The following is a 20,827-nucleotide window of genomic DNA, read 5'->3' on the forward strand; positions in this document are numbered from 1 at the left end:
GACGTTGGGAAGACCGGAGGGAAACAGTCTCTAAATGTCAGGTGGATTAATAATGGTTCTTATCTGCCTCTTCTTTCCTCCTCTCCTTCCCTCCTTTCCTCTCTCTTCCTCTGAAAAACAACTTTCTTTCCAATGGCACATACTTCACGAGGTGGGAGAGGTTGAACAAGAAGCAAACATGAATGTATTTAAGGAGAAAGTCAATGTGTGTGTGTTACAATGGGTGGAGGGGACCAAAGGGATGACCTGCAAGTCCAAATCACTGACTAAATACTGACCCTCATGTCCCACTATTAATAACTGTCTCCCAGATCACACACACATGCATGACTGTGTTGTGTGTATACTTAGTTATACTTTGAGCTCAAAAAATGTTAGTTAAAAAGACAGAGGACATCCTGAATTAGACAAACAAGTCCTAAATATGGTTTTAATTGGGTACCTGCTTATAAATACAGTCTAATCATGATTAGGCGGATCTGTTCTCGCTTGATTTGAAGAGGTTTACAGCCAGTCATACTGGGAGACCAGCAAACCCTCTTATGCTGGTTTAAGTTTTTCAAGAGTATGGTGGGTTTGGTCAGTTGCTTTAGGTCTATATAAAAACAACAGATGTCTATGGTATGTCCTCATCTAGATAGCTAAGTAAAAAGTGTGTGTGTGTGTGTGTGTGTGAGAGAGAGAGAGAGAGAGAGAGAGAGAGAGACAGAGAGAGAGAGAGAGAGAGACAGAGAGAGAGAGAGAGAGAGAGAGAGAGAGACGAGTGGAGGGGGTTCGGAGAGGGTGGGTGAGTGTTGGCTTGGCTGACCGTCTGCGGTTCTGTCGCGGTGCTGAGAAATGTTCCTTTTGGATCGGACCGTGAGCTTTCATACCTCCCTCTCGCTTTCAAACGAACCGTCTCTCTTCACTCTGCCCTCTTGAGTTTTACAGTCATGAAACGAAGACTCAAAATGCATCAAAAGCACTAAACTTCTGGAAGCACCGTAAAGCGATCTGGCTGATGTTGTGCTGGTCCCGGTTTACGCAAGGTGGGGGATTTGGGTTTGAACCAGTGGCAGATTTTTACTCTCTTATAGCGGCTGACCCGGCCTGGGCTTGAGGCAGGGGCGCGATGCGTCCCAGTGGGACCGCTGGCGCGTGCGCGCGTGCTCCTTTGTTGCCCACGGTGACATTGTAGTCGGGCGGCATCACACAGAGGCTGAGTAATCTCGTTTGTATCCAATAAGTGTGTGTGTGTGTGTGTGTGTGTGTTAGGGGGGAAAGCAAAAGGAGAGGGAGCGAGGGAAAGAGAAGGGGGGCTGGGGGAGGGAGGGAGGGTGGATTGATCTGAAATCTTGTTCTGTGGATTTTTTTTTTTTTTTCCTTCTTCTTGGAGTGATTTCTGCGCTCTGCCGTGGAGCTTCAGAAGACAAACGAGCGGAGAGGAAACAAGCCGCGCAAACGCTTTCCAGCCTTGTTAGTTTTCTATCCAACGTTTAACGTGAATTTGTGAATGAAAGCGGCTGAAGAAGAGGAGGAGGCGCAGGTTAAGTGGACGCTGCTTCCAGTGCACGGATCGCCTGCTTTAATGCGCAAAAAGAAGACGCGTTTTCTCTCACAGAACCAAGCGCTTTCGTCGGGAAGACTTTTGCGCTGTACTGGGGGAGTTGCAAACTTTCTTAATTTTTAAAAATAAATAAAAAGCTCAGATTGCATTCTTTCCTCCTTCAAACATTTTGGAGGTGATGTCATCGGCCCGTGTTTTGGCTGCTGTTGCGCTGGAGCTCCAGAATTGAATCCGGGAAATCAGGTGCAGAGAGCTGCGAGCGTGTGCCGCTTTCCTTCTGCTTTCACTTTACCCCCTTCATCTGACCTGGACCGCGCCGCCGTCTCTCCGGCGCAGCAGCCATGACCGAGCACGCTCCGCGGTACCCGGAGTCCAGCTCGCCGCCGCCGCGTCTTCGTTGCTCCATCCCCGTCCAGGTGCTCTGCCTCCCGCAGCGCGTCATTTCGCCAGTAGCGGACCAGCAGTGACACGAACTCTCATGCGTGCGCATGCACTCCACGGAGTTTTAATCCTTATCTGTGCAAAGACATTTTCTGAAGGAAAAGTTACGCTCGGACTGCTTGAAAAACACTGGGCGCGAACCTTTCGCTGGCTGTCGAAAAGTTTTTACGAGCGGAAACGGCGCATAGGTGTGGGTCGCGTTTGAACTTCGTTTCACCTGTTCCACAGACTCCGGAGGATTCAGCTTCGCCCCGCCTCCTGCCCGTTACCGACCGCGCACCCCAACCATCCGTGTCGGCGGCGGCGGCGCTCACACCCCGCTGACCCCTTGCCGCCCGTTGACGGTGAAAAGATGCAGTCCACCGGCGCCAGCGGGAACATCCGCGGAGCCTGCATTCAAACGGATTAAACAAACCGGAAAGACGTGAAGCTGTGACCCCGAGAGCCGTTTCGCAAGCGCGCACGGAGCCACACTGACGCGGAGGAAGCGATGTGGGCCTTTCTCTCCACGGTGGCTGTCTTGTAAGTCATTTGTGAATGAGCTCATGCAGAATGACTCTTAATGAATCGTTGCTTAAGTTGTAATACGTAAATTCTTAATCAAAAGCAGTCTGTGTGCCACACGCTTCACTTGACGCGACAAACTCCAAGTCTTGCATACATAATGATCTCATGACATCACCCCTCTGGGTTGCCATGGACACAGAGGTCAATCACACCCAGCACAGGTTAGGCCCCTTCCAATGAAAACAGGTCACTCCAAAGGTGTGGCTGACACTATCCAAATTTTTCTTTCTTTTTGGTTGTGCACACATGGCAGTCATCTTGAGATGGTTATCATTCCTTTCCAAACCTGTGGATGGGACCAAAGGGCCTCTGATAATCCACTCTGCCCAGAATCCCGACGCTCCCCCGGGCAGGCAGAGTGGCTGTCTGGTCCTGTCCCGCCAAATTACTAATAATAACGCCCAAGAATGGTTGTTCTAGCAGACATGGAGCTGGCATCTTATCTGTTGTCTGGATAGAGTGGAGAGCCTGTGACCTTCTCTAACAGGAAACTGCAGTTTAGAGACAGAAAAACATCAAACAGAGCTTTAACATTCTCAGATGGTTATGTAGAATTAGCCGGGAATTGTGCAAGTGAGACTAGATCGTGTTTGCCGTATTGTTCTCAAGGCTGAGTGTCATTACAGGCTGATTCACTTTATCTAATAATAATCTAAAAAAGTGGTTTCAGTGGTTCAGGGTCTGTAGAAACAGAAGACGACAGCAGATGCAAATGTGTCAAAGTATTATTTTTTCTGTTTCAGACATGTTTTATTCAAAGCTTTTCTCAGTGGTGCACCTGCGGTTCAGTCACTAGCTCAAGGCCATAGCGATAAGCAGCAGACAATGGAAAATGATTTGATTTAGTGCACTCATGCAATCAGAACAGAAATTTACAAACCACATGTTCTTCAAAAAGAAAGATGAAATGCATGGAATTGATCCTATTTACAAACCAATCAATCAACTCAACTGAGCCATTTCTGAGTGGAAAGTAATACTACACCCCAGTATTAATTGCCATGCTGCCTCATCCATTTCTGAGTCAATTCAAAGTTTATATCTCATAATTATGACTTCTGAGTTTTTTTTTTGTTTGTTTGTCTCGCAATGTTAAGTTTATATCTCTCAATTCTGAGAAAAAAGTTGCAAGATGTGAATTCTCAATCCTGAGTATAGTTTTATAGCTCACAATTCTGACATTTCTTCTCTGAATTCCAAGTTTGTATCTCACAATTTAGAATTTCCATTGCAGAAATGATTCATGTGCACTTTAACAGAAGGAGTGAAAACCTAGGAAAAGAAATTCCCATATCAGGACAGATACAGTGACCTTGACTGAGTGCTGTGAAAACCAAGGCTTTTGCCATGACATATGTAACATGCAACAGGCCACAGACGGGACTTTCTGTTCCTGTAGATCTTTCAGAGAACATTAATCTTGAGCATCGACCCGACTCGCAGCACCTACAGCCCTGACTGCATTTCTCTTTGCTTCCCTGTGCTGCTATATTGTTTAAACTTGGCCAGTGGTGTAAATTGTGCGGGGTGATTTGGGATACGACTCCACCTCTCTGCGCTCAACTCTACACACGAATGCCTTCAGGAATCGTTCTGTCTCAGGTTTGATGATGTCATCACCCTGCTTGTTTTGGCCACCGACAATAGCGCTCAGTAGAGTAAAGCTCGCAGCTACTTTCTTTCTCTCTTTCTCCCTCTCTTTCCCCTTTCCCCCCACCTTTCTCTCTCTCTCTGGCAGGCCGCATGCTCGTTGCGGTTTGGGAGGGATATGGAGAATCCGAGGTTGCAGTTGAAGTAGTTTTTTTTTTTCACATTTTCTTTCCCTCTTTCCCCCCTCACTCGCTCTCTCTCTCAGTGAAGCACTACTGTTTTAACAGCTGAGAGTTCTTACGGGACCCAGAGCCAGTCTCACCTGCGCAGCCAGGGTTTGGCAGCTACACCAACCGTACGTGCACAGATCCGCAGCCAATGTGTGCTGATCTGCAGCCAGCATGCACAGATCTGCAGTTTGCATGTGCATACAGTGTGTGCAGAGCCACTGCGCATGCATGACCTCAGAGAAACACTAATGCATATCAATCAATTTTACAACATCTGTAAACACGTAGATGCCATCAAAGCCCACCAAAGCAATAAATATACTCAATAACATTCATAAGACCTTATTAATGACCACATAAAATGTTTGACAGGCACAGAAAATGGAAGCTTTATGTCTATTAGCTATTGTATAGATGGTATAGACAATACCATTCAAAATTTTGGGGTCAGTAGGATTTTTTATTTGATGAAAGAAATTATTAATTGTTCACAGGTGACAGTAAATAATATTACAAAAGATTTGTTTCAGATAAATGCTTTTCTTTTGAACTTTCTATTCATCAAAGAATCCTGAAAAATAAAATTGATCATGGTTTCCATAAAAAATTGAAGCAGCACAACTGTTTCCAACATTGATATTAATAAGAAATGTTTCTTGAGCAGCAAATCCGCATATTAGAATGATTTCTGAAGGATAATATGACACTGAAGACTGGAGTAATGATGCTGAAAATTCAGATTTGATCACAGGAATAAATTACATTTTATAATATATTCATATAGAAAACAGTTTATTTAGATGGTAATAATATTTCACATTATTACTGTATTTTTGACCAAACAAATGCAGCCTTGGTGAGCATAAAAGACTTTTAAAAGAAATGTTAACGACCCCAAACTTTTGAAATGTATTTGTCATTTGTTTAAACAGCTTCATATATATTCACATCAGAAATGCAGACAGCATAGATCAGTGCACAACGGGTATGCATGGATTAAAAAAACTGCACATAGGTGTTTATGTGAGCAGGTGCACATGCATAAACACACATGAGAACCTGGTCAGCACATGCACATCTGCTCAGTTATGGTGCGAAGTGTGTGGCCGTTCGGCGACTCAGGTATGAAGGGTCAAAACGCAGGTGTGTGTCCGCCAGACAGATGAAGTCTGTGCCATTTAGCATCAGGATATACAGATCGTCTCTGTTCCATTTACATTTTTAACGTGTTACAGTGAACACAGACAAACACACATGCTTGTGAACATAATGGGTCAGTATGAGGGAAGAAAAGGGCCTCGTATCGGTTTTGGAGAAAGATGCTCATTTTACATTTTCCTACATCTTGTTTCTCTTGACGTGGAGGAGTTTAGTAGTGGAGGAAAATGTTTTGAGAGTGTGGTGACACCTGCGTTTCATGACTTGTTTTATGTGCTGAATGAATACCAGGAAATGAGAGAACAGAATGGTAGATCATCTCCAAGAATCTGATTGGTTGGAATTGCTCATACATAATTCAGCATCAAGGGATTTGCTAGTTAGTATGACCCTGTAACTATACCATCTTGATGTAAAAACCATCCAAAGTAGTAAACGTTTGTCCCCTAATCACTCTGGAGCTGCAGGGAAATGATATAAAAACATTTTATGGCATAAATCCCATATACACTGTAAGGTCATATCATATAAATTGAATGAAATAAACTATTAATCACAGCACAGGGTTTGGAATCATGGCTGCATCCAAAATCGCACACTTCCCTTCTTTAAAGTAGGCAAAAAGTATTTTTTCTGAAGTGCACATCTCATGGAGACTTTACTATCCCATGAGGCCATGGGAGAGGATTTGTCAACTGCAGTAAAGCATGGTAGGTCACATGACAATGACAACATGATGAATGTAGTAGACTCCACATCCAGATTACATTAACACTACACATATTCATACTATACAGAACATCCTTTTTTAACAGTTGCAGAGTAATTCCTTATTCAAAAGAAGTACCTACTCAGACAGTATGCGATGTCAGACGCAGCCCATATGCGCATCTTGTGGCCATCAGCCAATCAGTGTTGTCATTCCCTGCAGCTCCAGACTCATTAGTCACATGGCATGAATGGCTCAGGTGATTGGCTCACAAAACCTGTATGCAAAATACAAGGATGGCAGGTTTGCGTGATTTGCGTGTCTTTTTTTTATGTATTGGAAGTTTTAATTTTTTGGTTTTTAAGGTTTTGATTGATTGATTGATTGAGTGGTTGTGGGTTAATATGTTAATATGATGGCAAACATTGTTTTTCTTGTCCTTCGAAATAAGAATTCGCTCCACTATGCAGACACTCTAACAATCACAATGGAAACTAAGTTGCAAAAGCGACTTGTTCAGAAATCATCATGGTTTTGACAGTTATGGCATTTACATATCAAAGCCTATTTTCTGAGCAACCCACCAAATATTCAGCGCTATTCAGCAACTGAGCCTGCCATAGAGAATGACAGCTTGAGCCTGGATAACAGAACGTTCTCAGAACATTGTTGGAAGGTTCTCTCAAAGTTATGAACAAACGTGCTTCCAGTAATGTTAAGAGAACGTTTGTTCATGTTCTCAAAACGTTAGCACAGAAACGTTATTTATGCATCGTTCATGGAACTTTTTTTTAAAACGCTTTTTAAATGTTACTACTTGTTTCAGAACATTTGAAAAGTAACATTCTCATTATGTTTGCAAAATGACAAAATGGAATGGTCCTTTAACATTTAACTTAATGGTAAGATTAGCAAAATGTTATTCTTACTGGAACTACAGCAGTATACTCAGAGGTTAGTCGATACTAACAAATACGCTTAGAAATCTCTAATAATTGGCACATTTATCTTCCAAGCTTCCAAGGTACTTGCACTTTTGTTGTAGTTTAGTAAAAATGCAGACAAGTATAGGATCATCAGGCAGACTATTACTATAAATCATGTGTGAGTAGTTGTTAAGCGTACAGCAGTGGTGAACATGGGTTTTTTGTACATTGTGCAGTTATTATTGGGTGTGTGTTCCTGTGGTTTGTTGTTTAATGTAGGGAGTGTGTAACTGATCATAACAGTAGTCTATATGACTTGTGCACTACATTCTAAGTATTCTGAAACCATGTTTTTTATGAGAAACAAATTCATTAAAAATGATCTAAAATGTCAATATTTTATTTACTTTATATTTTATATTATTTTGCAAAAAATTTAATATACATACTTTACCTTAGGGTAAGTTAATTAAAAAGTTTGGGGTGAACAGTATTAGCATTTGCAAAAAATTATATTATACACACACTCACACACACACAACACACATATATGTATATACTCACACACACACACACACACACACACACACACACACACATATATATGTTTTTAATTAGTTTTTATTTTTCACATACTTTACCTTAGGGTAAGTTAATTAAAAAGTTTGGGGTGAACAGTATTTGTATTATTTTTTTAATATATATATTTCTATATAGTTTTGTTTTTATTAATTTTTTATTATTATTACATTTATATTAGTTTTTTTTTAATATTTAATTTCAATTAACTTTTGTTTTATTTCAAGTAACAAAAATTATTTTATGGTTTTAGTTTTAGTTATCTAATAATCCTGTCCTGGATCATTCCTTTAATTGTGTGGTTTTGTGATGCAATATGATGCATTATGAGTACATGTGTATGTTAAGTGTGTGTTGTTTTGTGTGTGGTGTGTGTGTGTGTGTGTGTGTGTGTGTGCGTGCGTGTGTGGTTGCAGCTGTCAGCTAGTTAGTTGTTTCCTCTCTCTCATATCTCTTCATAGCTGAGGCAGTGTGGGGGAGTTGATCATTCTCCACTTCCAGACAGGGAAACAAGAGAGAGGAAGGGAGAGAAAGAGCGAGGGATTAAAAACGACAAGATGAAAAACACTCTCAATTCCTTTCATATCTCCTCTCTGGCATGTTTTCCTCTGTTTGCAGCGCCTCCATTGACCCCGCCAGTGATTTCATTTGCGAGCTGAAATTTTGGGATGTAAACAAGCGATGGTCTGCAGCTGAATCATCCGGAATAAATCAAAAACTACCGTCTTATCGCGATCGACGAATATTAATGTCGAAAAGAGCGACAACCCGGGCGCAGTTCTCACCGATCATAAGGTCAGCCAGAGGAAACCTCATTGACTGGGAATCTCGCAGAATGAGCCCAGCGATTTGCTGTTACATCAGGGGTCAAAGGGCATTTCTGCAATTGATCGTGTCAGAATCACTGGGAGCATCTTGCTTCTAAAAACATCATAAGACTTCCTTTGCGGGTGTCTCCAAATAAGCACATAAGCACAACACTGAGATGTTAAAAGATGAATTGCCATTTATGCATCGCCAACCTAAATCACAAACATATTAATGTAAACTAAACATTTTAAAACACTCCACTGGTTTTCCATTGGTTGGACAAACAGAGAGCCTGTGCTAAACACATGCCAGTGGTGACTGATTACTTATAATTTACTCTACTATAAAGGTTCTTTATTGGCATTGATACTGTAGTTGCATGAAGAACCTTTAATGTGTATAGAATATTTCCATTGCAGCTTCTTGGGCTCTTCAGATTATTAAAATGTTCTTCACAGTAAGAAACAAATGGTTCTGTTAAGAATTGATCACTGAAATGAACCCAAAGTAGCTCTTCGGTTTTCTCACTATGAAAACCCATTAGGGGACCTTTATTTGTGAGATTGTATAGTTCATGCTTACTAATTATTAAAACCAAGTATACTTTTAAGATTAACAAATGCTAAAATTACACCCTAAAAAGAGTGCATAGTCTGATAAGAGAGTCTGATAACTAAAACTGAAACTATTAAAAACATTTTTGTTAATTTAAATTAGGGGTGCACGATAAATATCGGCCGATAATTAATGCTTGTCAGTTAACAACGGCTCTGTGTGAAATCACGCACCTGATGGAATTTACCGCTGATTAGAGAACCGACTTTACTGACAAGATTCACATTAATTATCGGCCGATATTTATCGTGTACCCCTAATTTAAATAAATTTGATATAAAATATGAATATTCAATGAAAAACTTAAACTAACCAAACATTAGAAATGTTGCCTTGTCAGCTACCTGAAATAAGTTGAAGCACTAAAATGATTAACTGGGAAAAAAAATAATAATAATAAATAAATAAATTATTAGAAGAATGCTAATAAATATTACAAATATAAACTTATTAAAAAATAAAACTACAAAATAATTCAAATATATACAAAAAAAAAAAAAAATACTATAAATAATACTACTATATAAATAATAGTATTTAAAAATATTTTAAATTAAAAAATAATACAATTACTAACTGCAAACAAATTTGTAAAATATTGGAAAAACCAAATCAAATGAATTAATTAAAAATAAATGAAACCTAAATAGTAATAAAAAAAAAAAAAAATCTAAAAAGAGAAAAATTAATTAAGTACAAAAATAAAATGCAAATTCAAAACATTAATAAAAAAATATAATAGTATATAAACAATAGTATTAAAGAAAAATAACACTGGTGCTCACATTCTAATCATTGTGTGAAATATATAAAGACATATTTAAAAAGATTCAGATACATTCTGCTGAATGTTGTAACAACCTAAAGGAAATGTTTTGGCTATGTAAAAAATGTATCTTCCAGATGAAAATATGCTTTCAGGGATTTGTCACACACTAAACCAACCCTCACACGAACCGGCTGACAGAAGTACATTTACAGCCGATTTACATAACATACCAGTAGTTGGTTTAAAAGTCAACTATTAGCGAGAACATTTTTGACTAGCATTTTGGCCTCACAAGTATGGCAAAAGTTGTCCACACACCCACATACTCATGATCTCAGACATTCGGTCATGAGGAGGTCGCGGGGTCACTGGCGAGACGATAAGGAGAAAGTGATGTGTTCCGCTTGGTTCACACCCACTCTCAGCTTCTCTATGAGTGACATCACATTGACCACACCCACACCACCCAGAGAGAGAGAGAGATTCTGTGAGTGACATCACATTGACCAGAGAGAGAGAGAGAGATCCAATTTGCTGCTTTCATCAAACACTTGCCAAAAGTGCGCAAAATACAGAGGGAGGGAAAGATGGAGGAATGTATGCATTAGCTGCAAGAGAGAGAGAGAGAGAGATAAAGAAAGTGAGAAAATATGAAGGTAAACACAATAAAGGTATCATTAAATCACTGCTATTTAGTACAGCTGATATACTTATATAGTTTTTGTATATTATATTTTCTGGTTTCACATTAATTTTAAAGTAATTTTGTTTTAATATATATATTTTATTTTTTTATATATTTTTTTTAAATATGCATATGCAGTTTTTATAAATTTTTAGCTTTAGTTTTAGTTATGTAGTACAAAATAAACTAAATAAAAATGAGAACTATTGGTTTATTATTAGATTATATTAGATTTTATTTGTTTATTTTTCGGTTTTCATTTTAATTGTAGTAACATTTATTTAATAAAAATAATAAACTATCAATCAGCTATCAAGACAGAAGGCATTAGTAGACTGTGTCCAACAGCAAAGTTTTGATCATGTTGATCATTTAGAGCCTTCAGAAATTTAAATATAAAAATATGAAATCGTAGGATCATAGGGTTAATTAATAACTACACAGGAAATCCATGCTGGAGACTCTGGCATCTCAGATTCATCCAAGATTAAACGATCTGAGCTAATGTTATAGCTCCATACTCTTAGTGTAGACAACACTGAGTCATTTCTGTCTAGTTTTATTTCTCATAAGAAGGAATTTTAAGAAACTGCATTGTGAGGCAATAGTGTCATTATTAAGCTCAATTTAGTTCAATGTTGTTTCAATTTAGTTTCAATAATGCTCCGAACTCAAGCCAATGATTGATCAGATGTTTCTGTGTGCCGGGAAGCTCAAACAGTCTGTCTCACAGTGTTGAATCAGCCGACAAATGGTTTACTTTTAGTTGTCTCTGCATATTAAGCCGGGACAGGAGAAAGTGTTTTTACATCAGAGAAATTGCACACGTCATCGTCAAGCGTCTCTGAGCAGAAGTGAAATCTGTTCCTCCGCTGGTTTCTGATTTCTGAGTTTTGAGTAGGCGTTAGTCGTTTGTGGGGTTGTGGTCTCCTTGTTGGCTGTCATAACATCGGACTTTTCACACTGACTTATGTTGAGCAGACGCACTGATCCCTCCTGCGGGCCTGTTCGATTTCAAAGTGGCGGTCCCCTGCCAGAACAGGGCCTGTGGTGATGGAGAAGTTTAGCGTGGGCCCTCATCCACTCACTCTTATACGCTTAAAATCTTACTCACACCCACGGCCTTCCAAGTTTCCATGAAAATGTGAGTTATGCTTCAAATGTCAGGGTTTTCCCTTTTCCAACAACATGTGGCGATTAAACCAAGAAGGGAAAGTAGTTTAGAATTGTCATTAAATTAAAATTCACATCATCTATTTTCTAAATGCATGCTATTGTGAACAATTTATCTGTGCATGTTTCATTTCTTTAAACAGTGTTTTAACCTTGATTAATCAAAACCCAGTTAACAAAAATATATTCTAAGAACATTTTGTTAATGTTCCTATTAATTTATGAAACTATTTTTCCCTGAATGTTCTGGTAATGTCCAGTTTTGTTTTGTTTTTTCTTGGTTATACAAACGTTTGAGAAAACATTAAAGGGATAGTTCACCCAAAAATGAAAATTTTCAGTCTTCAGAACACAAATTAAGATATTTTTGATGAAATCCGAGAGCTTTCTGACCCTCCATAAACAGCAGCGCAACTGACATATTCAAGGCCCAGAAAAGTAGTAAAGACATTGTTAAAATAATCCATGTGACATCAGTGGCCTTGAACATGGTAGTTGTGTTGCTGTCTACGGAGGGTCAGAAAACTCACGGATTTCATCAAAAATATCTTAATTGGTGTTCTGAAGATGAACAAAGGTCTAACAGATTTGGAATGACATGAGGAGGCGTAATTAATCACAAATTTTCACAAATAATATGGGAAAGTTACTTTTGAATGTTCTCTGAACATTCTGAAAAAAGTAGCAAGTAGTAGCATTTGAAAAAAAAAAAAAAAAAAAAAAAAAAAAAAACAAGATGGACATTGAACTAAAACATATTAGAAAAAAATGTGTTCCATGAATGTATAAATAACATTTTTTGTGCTACTGTTGGAAACGTTATTGAAGACCAGATAATTTGAAAGACAGAATGAACATTTTATTAACACTGGAAAAAAATTATTGTTCATCATTACTGGATCTTCTGGTGAAAATGACATATGGTGACAGATGCAGGACTTCTCCAATCACTTAGTTCATCTAAACCCCACCCTTGTCTGAGTGCCACACCCACATCTTAACAGCCAATCAACAAACGATGCACAGGCCAAAATCCACCCTACAATTTTACTTTTTCAATAATGGACGCTTTTCACAAACTGTGATGATGCATTTCCACAGTTATTAACATCATAAATCTAGCAAAGATTTTCATATTTTCATTTTTTTTTTATGTATGTGCATTTATTAAACTGTATTTTTGTTTATTACCTTACTATTAAATTATTATTAAATGCTGCTGTCACTGTGTAATCCCTTGATTATTATTATTTTTTGTTAAGTTATTGGGGCAAATAGGAATCTCTTGTCACATTTTAAAATAATTGAACTCAAATCATTATTTCATATTAATGTATTTTATATGTAATAAGTACACTGTAAAAAATGATAGCTTGACATAAGACCCCTGTCTTATTTTTTTGATAATGAGTGTCTAACTCTACATAATCCTTTATATAAACTATGATACTCAGACTGGAGGACAATGTTCATTTTAACTTCACATTCCCTGTAGACCTGAAATCGTCAGCAGGGGATGCTGGGTGGAATTGTTTGTGTTACCATGGTAACACTCACCTGACCTTGATTGCTCTCTCTGTCTTTCTCTGGCTCCTCAGGTATATCCAGATGATGCTGGTCATGTGTAATCCTCTACAGGTGAGTTAACCTGAAATCAAAATAACCTGTTTAATGGGCATTCTTGGTCTTATTGTGCATGATTCAATCAGTGCATGTTAACTTATTGCTGGTTATTGTAAACTTATTGTAAAGTGTTACAATTATTTTAAATGGTCATATTTAGTCAATGTTTTAGGACATTATGAATTTTTTTTAAGACAATATGAACAATTTTGTACTAGTTAAACAGAAGTTTGTGTAATAAGGTTAATAATATATTAAATGAAAATAATAAAATCATAATAATACATATATAATAATAAAATATATATAAATAATTATACAAATATGCATTAAAAACCATTTTATATATATATATATATATATATATATATATATATATATATATATATATATATATATATATATATAAATACTGCTAGTATAAATGTAAAAGCTCTGGAGGCTGAATTCTGAATTTAGGCAGTAGATCATCCACAATCCACTGCAAACTCACTTTCTGATATGAAATACCTGTTTTAACAATAACACACCATAAATTCAACCTAGGCTTATACCGTAGTGCTTTTCTTAGTAGTGATGAGTTCAAAATTGTTTTCAGAATGAGTTCACTTGAGAAAAATGTCTAAATATAAGGGGAAATAAAGAGTGGATGTGTGTGGTCTGTTGCCTGCAGGTGTTTGGAGTGGACGGGGTGAATTTCAGCGTGCACGTGGAGAATCAGACTCGTGCACGAGACGCCATGAGCCGGAGACATCATCGCGTGTACCAGCTTTACAGCCGCACCAGTGGGAAACACGTCCAGGTGCTCGGACGCAAAATCAGCGCCCGAGGAGAGGACGGAGACAAATATGGTAACCACACATACACACATAAGAAAGACCACCCACACACACACACACACACACACACACACAGGAAACAGGAAAAGACAAAGACTCGGCTACTGCTGATACAGTGATTCACAGACAGAGAGAAAAAGAAGCCAATGAATTCTGTTTTCTTGTAGGTTTTTGTTGACAGTCACATCATTACAGTAATATAAACCTATGATCTTAGATTTTAGCCACATCACCATAATTCCCACTGGTGTCTGTTCCAATATCTACCGCACATCCATTCACATCCAATATTGGTACCCCCCTCTGTCAGTCAATCGGTATCTTCGTTTAACCCCCCCCCCATCCATTCATCCATCCCCCTCTCCTCTTCTGCACACAATCAATGGACGTGAAAGTTGAAAGAGGATATCTGCAGTGTGTTTTTAATGTGTGTGTGTTTCTTGCATGGGTGTATATAAGGCACGGGTCTGGAATGAATGAATGACTGAATGAGTGAGTGAGTGAGCAAATTAATGAATGGAGATGCTGAATGAATGAATGCGAATGAACGAATGAGCGAATGATGAATGAATGATGAAATGAATGAATGAATGAATGAGTGAGCGAATGAATGAATGAATGAATGAATGAATGAATTTTATTTATTTTTTTATTAATTTTTTTTTTTGTTTTTTACCTCAAATTCTTATTATTGTAATGCATGGATACTTTGTAATATTATTACAAGACTTTAATTGGCAGGTTAGTAGCAAGTTATAATAGTTAATGAAAACTAAAAATGAAAGCAATAAAACATTCATTAACTGAAATAAAATAAATGTTAACTGAAATAAAATAAAAAACCTTAACCTATTTTATTTAGCTAAATTTCAAAGCAACATTTATCATTTAGTAAAATAGCTAAGCTATAAATAAAAATACACAGATTACTAAAAGTTTAACTAAAATTTAAATCATAATGGGAAATACAGTTCTAATAGTATGTCAGAAGAATGCAACTGAATGAGAGTGTCTTGAAAATAGAATGTATTGTTATACAAATAATGTTAGAATTCAGAAAATCTTAATGGTCCTAAAACGGGCTTTGTTTTAATTATATAAAATATAATTTCTTACTTCTTTCCTGTAAGAATATATGACTCAAACACGATCTTGACAGTTTTTGTGAGATTCACCCTCCTAATTCTTTCATTCTTTATTGTGAAAATATTTTTCCAAAAGCTTCCAGAGAGCTTGAGGTTTTGTGATCGACACTCCTCATCAGGAAATAAAGGGAAGAGAAAGACAGGGAGATGGGAAGGGGGTGAGGATGAATGTATTTACACAGCGAGTGAGGGATGTCTGGATGAGGAGAGATTGGAGGAAGACAAAGAGGTTATTGATCTCTGGTGACCCCTGCGCTCATAAAGGTCACGCAGAAGCCATTTCAGAGCTTCAACTGCCATATCCTGAAACACACACACACGGGCTGAATGGCCTCACTGGAGACTAACAGTGAACTATAGCTTGAGGCTTTTATAATGCAGTGACAGAGAGGCTGATCAGAATAGCATACTTCTATACTACTCATATTATTTCTACAACATATGTTATGCATATTGACCCACAATTGCCAAAATGCATCCCATAATGCCAGGCCCGGATTAAGAATTCAACTGCTGCTGTGATTTATATTAAGCTTGATTTGGCTTTAAACCATCAGGTTATCAGCCCTCTATCTCTTTCTGAACTGTTATTAATAGTGCCAGTCAAGGCAGCTGCTCAAACAGATCCATTGCATCAAATTATAAACGACGTCACTGTAAAACCAGAGCTCACAGTGATATTTTAGTAATGTCTGTCTGTCTCTCTGCCTGTCTCTTTACGCCCAGCTCGTAGTGGAGGCAGACACCTTCGGCAGCCAGGTGCGAATCCGAGGGAAGGAAACCAATTATTACCTGTGTATGAATCGCAGAGGGAAACTCGTAGGCAAGGTGAACTTCACTGCTGATTTCTTTCACTTTCTTTCTTTCCTGTATCACCTACTGAAACAAAGTTGAGGCAGGATATGAATATAGAACTTGTCACGTTTTAGAAGTAGCCATTTCTTTCTTCTGTGGAGCACAATGAAAGATAGTTTAACGAATGTTGGTAAACCAATGGTTTTGTGGTCCAATGATATCCATAGTATGGACAAAAATGCCATGAAAGCCAATGGGACCCGAAGCTATTTGGTGTCCAACATTCTTGAGAATATCATCTTTTGGGTTCCACAGAATAAAGTCAGTCATACAGGTTTAGAAATAACATGTGGGTGAGTAAATGATGCAGACTTTTCATTGTTAGGTGGACTATCCATAAAAAATAAAATTAAAAAAGGACAAAATTCGCTTGTCTGCAACATTTTGTTAAAATATGCTTTCAACAAGGTAAAACAGCTCATCCATAATTATTGTGTTACCTTACCAAGTGTAATTTTTTAATTATTGTGTCCATATATATTTTGTACATGTAATTTTTTTTTTTTTTTTTTGAAGAACGTATATATTTTTTAGTAATTTTTTTTTTGAGTTTAAAAAAATAACTGTAAATTAATTAATAAAATAATAATTTTAATTTTTTTTTATTTTTACTTGTATTAATTTTTAATTTAATTATTTTGATTTTTAAATTATTATTATATCATGTAGAAATGACTAAGAAATTGCTATTTAAAATCTTTTTTTTTTTTAATTGCAAAAAGTAATGAAAAATAAACTGTAAAAATCCTGTAGTTGTGCACTGACAGTTCAATTTTAAACCTTGTGGAATTAAATAATTATCATTATTATAATTATTTAATTATTTTAATATGTTAGCACTCAAAGATGAAAAATAAACTGTAAAAATCCTGTAGTGATTTAACAGAAGTAACAAAAAAAAGATACTGGTAATTTGCTTACAGATTAAAAAAAGTTTACAGACATTTCTTAACCCTAAAGTTTAGTGTAATTTATTATTCATAATATGAGGTGTAATAAATACTTCAAAATATGTGGATTTTTTTTCATATTAACATATTCCACAAGTCCTATTTTACATTATGTGTAATAATAGCCTACATGGAACCAAAAAGATTTAGAACAACTAATGCAAATAATCTCAAATCTAACATATCTGTGACTTTTAGTCCACGTTTGGGATCTTTAAATGCATTAACATACAACATTTATGGTAAAGCTAACACATTTGTCTCCATGTGTATGTATACGGACTTTTCTGTCTCCCCAGAAGCCAGCAATCGTAGTGCAGACTGTGTCTTCATCGAGAAAGTCCTGGAAAACAACTACACAGCGCTAATGTCGGCGCGCTACACGGGGTGGTACGTGGGCTTCACCAAAAGAGGGCGCCCTCGCCGTGGTCCGCACACGCTTCCCAACCAGCAGGACGTCCACTTCATGAAGCGTTTCCCACCTGGAGAGCAGCCGGATTTAACGCCGTTCCGCTTCACCACCGTCAGTAAGAGGAGCAAGAGAGTCCGAGCGGCGCGACCGCGCTAACGCCGATGCCAATGTCCCACTGCTAACATTTACATGAGGACGAGGAACAAACCAAAAGACAGTCCCAGTGAAAATGACACTGCTAATGCGAAGCAGGACCGTCTTGTCTTATTTGAACAGACGATGCGACAGCATCACTTTATATTCCACTGGGTTGGACCTCTACAACCCTAATAATAAATACTAGCTAAATTACACCAGAGCTGTGGTTAAGACAGCTTACTTCAGACACGGAGATGACTAACCAAAGCAAACGTCTGGCCCAGCGGACGGCAGAGGAAGCATTGGGCTGCACATCCAGTGAGTGGCCCACAATGAAGACATGAGAAAAACACAAGCACATTGGCCTGTTGACGCCGATCGTGTGGGAAATTTCCTAAGACAAGACTTGGACGTGATCCCGCCTAAGGGAGAGGAGCAGAAATCCTTGAACCTGCAGAAGAAAGAAAGAAAGAAAGAAATGGACACTGATTGGAAACTAAGACAGAAGGGCTACTGTTATATGGGAGCTCCTGGGATAAGACCTGCCTTAAAGGACACCCTCAGACAAAAATGAAAATTCAGGCATCATTTACTCACTTCAAGTAGCTCCAAACGCATATGTTTTTTTTCGTTCTTTTTTTTTTCCCCACTGCAACAGAGAATAGCACGCCTGTTTTTCAGACTACAGGTCATAGTTACCATGTCTGTCAAGCTCTCAAAAGGACAAAAAAAAAGCACCATAAAATGTTCATTATGACACATGCAATATATTCCAGGTCATACAACATCATGAAACAGTTTTAAGTTATTATTAATTATTATATCTTAATAAAATGCAATAAATATTTTGTTATTATATAATCTATATTAATATTATTATTAATAAAAATTAAATGTATTAAAAAATTTTGACGTCAAAGTATTGGAGCTATTTTGAAACAATGCAAACACAAATTCAGACCAAATCATGTCCATGTTACCACAGTTCATTAGACAATAATAACTTAAATTTGCAAAGAATTGGTACAAGCGTCAGATCTTTACTTCCATATTGTGACATACATTTAAAAGTGATTTCTAGACATGGATCTATCTATATATATATTTAATTGGTTGTGTTGAAACAGAAATTTAATTAGTTGTTAATTAGTTAATTTAATTAGTTGTGATAAAACAGAAGTAGCATCAGTTCCATTATTTTGTATCGTTAAGTACATTTAAAAGTGTAATTTTTTTTTATTTATTTTTTTACCTGGAAAGATAATAGAAATTAATTAACTATTTAAAAAAATACTGGTAATTTTTATAATAATAATAAAAAAAAATGTATCAAATGCATAAAATATTTTATCAGGTCAAATTTCTATTTGTGGGTAAAATAATAATAATAATAACCACTTTAAAAAATATTTGATTTACTACCACTTGCAAAAAAGGTTGAAAACAAGTAGCATCAAATCCTTTCTTCCATATTGTGATGTACATATGGATGAAATGGATTATTGAAAAAGGAAAAAAAATGTAGGGCGTAGACTTGGTTGTATGCATCGGTTGCTGAGTGGATGTCGAGATGTGGGTGTGGCAGTCAGGAAGGGGTGGAATTTAAGCAGACTAAATCATTGGAACATCCTGCATACATCACCAAAGAGAAATCAGACGTTTCACTGGAAGCTCAAGTTATGAAATTATTAAACGTTACTAGGTAAAAACTGTTGAAATGCATGGATGAATCTTTCATTATAAGACCAATGTATAATCGTCAAACAAAATGACTTCAAAGACTTAGTGCACTAGTCATGTGGACTACAGTTTTAGCGTTTAATTTACTTTTGGAGCTTGACTATGAACTGTTATTTTGAGGTGAGCAAATAATGACGGAATATTAATTTTTGGCTGAACTTTGCCTTTGAAGCTAATGAATAAATGAATGTAATGCTGTATAAGTGTGTGTGCATGTGCGTGCAATGGTGTATTTCAGGTTGCATTAAAGACCGTGAGGGATATAATCATACGTGACTTATTGCTGGATGGACAAGATTTACTGGAACTGGAATGTAAAGGATAATAATGAGGAAACTCTCTTAAAGCTGCACCAAATACAAACCAAATGACCAAAGACAAGTGGTGACCAATGACAGAGACAACCTGAACAGCTCCGATCCCATGAGGGCACAGGACGGGTCGCCACGAAATGACACGAGGAGCAACGTTCCTGTTTGGATTTTAATGTGGAATGCTGCTACTGGGAAATATAACGGAGAACCAAAGTCTTATACCAGCTTATTAAAGGAAAAACATTACAAAACTTTTTCTTAAATATAAATATATAAATATATATATATATATAAATAAATATATATAGATTAATGCTGACTAAGTGATATTACTTTGACTGCTACTATCATTGTTGTTACTATAAAACAATTCCACTTATTTATTTTATCTCTGTGTATGGCAAAAACCTTTCCAAAGCCAGTAAACTCTACAGAAACGTGTCTGTGTTTCAAAACATGCATGTTGTGTGAGTCGTCATTATCATCAAACTGCTAACAAACATATGGTCAGGAATTCATGTTTTATGTAACCCAGGTCATATCTACAGACCAAAATATACTGCATTACAAAGTGATTAATGCAACGCCCAGGCAACCACCCAAATCATTCCAGCAACCACATAGCAACACCCTGGCAACCACCCAAAACATTCCAGCAACCACATAGCAACACCCTGGCAACCACCCAAAACATTCCAGCAACCTCAATGTATTATTTTTTAGAAAACTTTAGATAGCAACACCCTGGCAACCACCCAAAACATTCCAGCAACCACATAGCAACACCTTGGCAACCACCCAGAAAATTCTTGCAACTTCGAAGCAATGTAGAAAACTTTAACAACCACATTCTAGGAACCTCAAAGTGATGTGGGAAACTTTAGCAATCACATGGCAACGCCCTGGCAACCACCCAGAACATTCTAGCAACTCCTTGGAAACCACCCACAACATTCAAGCAACCACACAGCAATGCTTCGGCAACCACCCACAACATTTTAGCAACCATATAG

General features: G+C 37.3%; 1 protein-coding gene across 1 annotated transcript; it reads left to right on the forward strand.

Moving 5' to 3' along the window:
* Nucleotides 1–754: 754 nt before the first annotated feature.
* LOC109049401 (fibroblast growth factor 18-like) lies at nt 755–20,509 on the forward strand. The gene is made up of 5 exons (XM_042737913.1): nt 755–2,509; nt 13,397–13,436; nt 14,095–14,272; nt 16,132–16,233; nt 17,510–20,509. Exons 1-5 carry the CDS (start codon nt 2,478–2,480, stop codon nt 17,776–17,778), a joined length of 621 nt encoding a protein of 206 aa, XP_042593847.1. The 5' UTR covers nt 755–2,477; the 3' UTR covers nt 17,779–20,509.
* The last annotated feature ends 318 nt before the right edge of the window (nt 20,510–20,827 follow it).

Source organism: Cyprinus carpio, chromosome B14, assembly GCF_018340385.1.
Source record: "Cyprinus carpio isolate SPL01 chromosome B14, ASM1834038v1, whole genome shotgun sequence".
NCBI lineage: Eukaryota > Metazoa > Chordata > Actinopteri > Cypriniformes > Cyprinidae > Cyprinus > Cyprinus carpio.